This window comes from Pediculus humanus, genomic scaffold (genome assembly GCF_000006295.1).
Source record: "Pediculus humanus corporis 1103172108309 genomic scaffold, whole genome shotgun sequence".
NCBI lineage: Eukaryota > Metazoa > Arthropoda > Insecta > Psocodea > Pediculidae > Pediculus > Pediculus humanus.
The window spans coordinates 38,210-42,816 of record NW_002987878.1 but is presented as its reverse complement, the minus strand read 5'-3'; the positions used below and the strand labels follow the sequence as shown (position 1 = coordinate 42,816).

Sequence of the window (4,607 nt, the reverse complement as noted above, 5' to 3'; positions counted from 1 at the left end):
ATTAAATAATTATTATCATCATCATCATCGTCGTCATCATCATCGTTATTATTATTATTAATTTGAGTGAGTTTTCGAATTTTATCGGGCCGGGGGGGGGGAGTCCGTGGAAATAAAATGAAGGATTTTTTTTCGCTATGATTTTTCTTTTTTGAACTGGGAAGAGGATGGTAGGGGGGTCAAAGGTTATTAGTTGAGATAATTTCGTTGCAAGTGACTCATGTCTTCATATTTTGCGAGACTGCTGAAAAAGAAACTCGATCCGGATAACATATTGTTTAAGAAATCAATGACGTCACCAACGACCAAAGTAAAAATGGCTGTTTTCACTTGACTCACAAACATCGGAAGTGCATCGGATAAAAATGCTCCGGCAACTCCTCCTAAATCTTCGCTACCCATTAAACTACTTAAAGATACCTGAAATCAACAAAAAAAAAGCGGCAACGACGGATTATTACGTCATCTTAATTGCGTCATCATCGTTATCCCTTTCTCACTTCGTTTATCCTTTACTTCTTACTTCGTATTACGTTTTCCATTTTTCCGTTCAAATTATTATTATCATTATTAGTATTATTATTATTATTATTACAACGACTACTCTATTTGTTCGTTTCCGTTTTTTTTTTTATTGAAAATATTTATTTCCGGTATCGAACGAATCGTAAAAAAAAAAAAATTAGGAAAATTTTTATTCGAGAATTTTATTCACGCAAAAAAAATTATTATTATTATTATTATCTTATTTTTTATTTTCCGCGAATGTAAATAAAAATAAATTAAAATAAAAATAAATAAATAAATAAATAAGTTCAATACTTTTCGTTTTGATATTTAAAATAAATAAATAAATAAAAATCCAATAAAAAAAAAAAAAATTGTTAAACATCAAATTAAATAAAAATAAAATAAAAACGTTATTTAAAAACTAATAATTATAATAATAATAATAATAATAATAATTTATTTTTAAAAGGAAATTTTATTTATTAATAATTTTAATATTATTATTATTATTTAATTAAAATAATTTTTATTAATAGAACGCGCAATGACGAAAAAAAAAATATAAAAAAAAATTATTTAATAATGACGTGTACGAAACAAAAACAAATCATAGAATAAAAAAACAATTTTCGAGAATTCGATATATCGATATATCGTTTTCTTTCTTTGATATTACGAAACCGCCATGTTGAAACCGTAAACGAAATATTCTTATTATGTGTAAGTAACCGTTAAAAAAACGTTTGAAAAAAAAAAGGGGGAAAAAAAAAATTTTCCGATTCGTTAATTAATATTTTCGTAACGGTTTTTTTTTTATTTTAAATTATTATGACGTCATCAAAATAAAATAATAACGAAAAATATTAAATAAAACGCGGTCGGGCGCGTGTGTGTGGTGAAAAAAAAAATTTTTTTAATTGTAAATTTTTTTTTCGTTTTTTTATTTCGATATATATCGATATCGTTCGATTATTTTTAAATCGATTTCAAATAAAATAAATGAGTAAGTATTGATTAGAAATTAATAATAGAATAAAAAATATCGTTAGTAATAATAATAATAATTTTTTGTCGTACGAAAAATTTGTGTTAAAAAACTTGTGTGAAATCGTATATGATCGCTATCACGTGTGCCATCTCAAAGTCTTTTATTGCTAACAAACAAACAAACAAACAAACAAACAAACGATTCGCATACTTAATCTCGCGGATTTTAGTATTATAACGAAAGATTTTTTTAAGCATTTTGATTATTAATTAACAAACGAAAAAAAAAAAAAATTTGTGACGTAAGAGTTTATTTAAATAAATAATTAGATACTATTTGATTGATAACCCGAAAGATGCTGTCAAGGTTTATGTATTTATTGTTAAATTATCATCATCGATCCGCCATTTTTTTTTTTTTTTTAGTTAAAAAAAAAATTTTTTTTTTTTTTCACTTACCTTTGATTTTCCAACAGACATGTCGAAATTTTTCAAACCGTTTTTATATATTTGAACTGTGCCACCTTTGAGATATAATTCTGCGGTTATTGTGAAAAATACATCTTCTAATTCCACGCTGGAAAAATACAAATAATAATAATGATATTATCATCGATGAGGGAAAATACGCCATTTTTCTTTTTTTTGTGTGCGTACTAAACTTTTGTATACACCGACGACGTTCATCATATTTTTTTTTTATGAATTATAAAATCATAACAAATAAAATAAATAAAACATTTACACTTATTAAAAATAATAATAATAATAATAATAATAATAATAATAATAATAAAGAAAATTCTGTGAAATAAATAAATTTTTTAAAGCTGCAAATGAATTTGATGCCGTTACGAGAAAAAAAAATTATTATTATTATTATTGTTTTAATGATATTTTTGTTTCGTGGAAAACTCTTTCACGCTACGTCAGTAAAACAGGAAAGGAGGAAAGGGTGGGAGGGGGAGAAAGGGGGAGAGAAAAAATAAATGATTTCGTATGGTGAAAATTTTTTAAAATTTTCTAAATGAGAATTTTCCCAACCGAATCATTTTTCCTCTCCTGTTGTTGTTATTATTATTATTATTCGATAACCGTAATAAATTTCCTTTTTCCGATACGGATTGGATTTTTTTAATTAATTCCGTGAATGATTAAACTGGATTCCTATTCCACGAGTCCTTCGAATCGGTTTTTTGTTATGATTTAAAAATTCTAGCGTGTGCAAAAAAAATTCAAGGTTTTGCTCCTGCCGGAAAGAAATTCTACAGTCTCCGGTTAAACAAAAGGAAAAGCTTTTGTTTTCCCTTCCCCCTTCTCTTTCCCTTCTCCTCCTTCTCCTCCCCCTCATTCGATCCATTCCATTTTGGTTAACATTTACAACGTAATTTTTTTTAGCGTGGGCGCTCCTCTTCACTACGTTTCGAGTGTTTAACGAAAACCATTATTATTATTATTATTATTTCTCGCGTAATAACGGTCAAAATAAATAAAAACGATAAATTCTAAATAAATAAATAAATAATAATAATAATAATGAACAAATGGATTTAAAATTTTTTTATCGATTAGAAATTTTTTTTAAAATCATTCATTCATTCGATGGGACAATATTTTTTTCATTGCGTTATTATTATTATTATTTTTTATCAGTTTAAGTGATAAAAAATAATCGTCTTATTGTCTATTATTATTATTATTATTATTCGAAAAAAAAATTAATTTTTTTCTTATTTAATTTGTAAACGTTTGACGCCATTTTTTTTTTTTTTTTATTTGTTTGCGAATGATGATAATAAGAAAACTTTAATTTAATTTAATTTTTTTTTAACTTTGATTCGTTCTCTCTTTTTCATTCTTTCTAGAATATTCTTTTAATAAATTTTTTAAACTTATTATTATTATTATTATTATTTTCCTTATTTTTATCTCCTCATCCCCCCCCCTTAAACCTTATCCTTGGTTCCTTTTTTTTTAAAAATTTTTTTTTTTTTTCCTTTTCATTCATTCATACGTAATTATTTTTATTTATTCTATGGAAAAATTAATTCCCCCTCCCTCCCCCGCACCTTCCCACCTTTCACCTTCCCACCTTCCTACCTTCCTACCTTCCTACCTTCCTACCTTCCTGCCTACAACCGTTAATAATATTTAAAAAAAAAAAAAAGGGGCGAAAATCAAGTTTTTAAATAACTGACAACAATTTATGGAAAAATGGCGGCATATTTTTCAATTTTTTCAAAATGTCTTCTTACCTTCCTTTTCCTCGTCCGAATATGTTTGTTTTAGATTGTAGAAAATCGAAATCCATGACTCCATCGATATCGTAATCGGCGGAAACGGTTACATTTTTCCACGTCAATGTGAAATTATTTATAGTCAAAGGTATAAGACTTGTGGATAAATATGGATTTTCAAAATGTTCTGCATTTTTTATCTTGATGTTTTCCCCGCTGAAAGTAACGCTGTAAAAAAAAATGCAAATAATAATGATAATAATGAATTAACAGAACCCGAATGGAAAATCGGAAAATGGGGGGAAAAACTACTACTGACTTTAACGAAGGATCGTTAAATTTTTCTTTAAAATCCGGTATTTCTAATTTTTCCAAAGTTGTTTTAAGCGTTTGCAATGTGTTGTGTACGACTTTGTCGACAATGGATGAAAAAAAACTTTTCCTCCTTATATCATCATTATTATGTGAGGATTGTACCGCCGAAAGAAAAAATAATGATAATATAACGATTTGAAACCCGTAATAAAATTTCATTTTGATTGACGTGGAAAAACCGGAAAAACTGCAACAAAAAAAAATTTAAAAAAATTTATGATGACAAGATGATGATGATGATGATGATGATGATGCTAAGAGAAAAGATACCAAAAAAAATTTTTTTTTAAAACAATCAACTCACCCGAACGATAAAGAATTAATAATAAAATAAAATAAAAAAAAAAAAAAATTTATAAATCACTGATTAAAAACTAATCAGGGCAAATTAATAAATGATAAGGTAACAAAAAAAAAAAATGGCCGATTTCTTAGATTTTCCGAATGATTTTAATTTTTTTCTCTCTTTCTCACTCTCTTTTGTTGATGATAAAGTTT

At 26.2% G+C, this 4,607-nt stretch overlaps 1 protein-coding gene across 1 annotated transcript; it reads right to left on the bottom strand.

Moving 5' to 3' along the window:
- Phum_PHUM579970 (uncharacterized protein) lies at positions 1-4,291 on the bottom strand. The gene is made up of 4 exons (XM_002432241.1): positions 4,054-4,291; positions 3,753-3,962; positions 1,957-2,074; positions 1-420 (listed from the first exon to the last, which is right to left on the bottom strand). The coding sequence occupies exons 1-4, from the start codon at positions 4,266-4,268 to the stop codon at positions 190-192; spliced, it is 774 nt and encodes a 257-aa protein (XP_002432286.1). The 5' UTR covers positions 4,269-4,291; the 3' UTR covers positions 1-189.
- Positions 4,292-4,607: the final 316 nt, after the last annotated feature.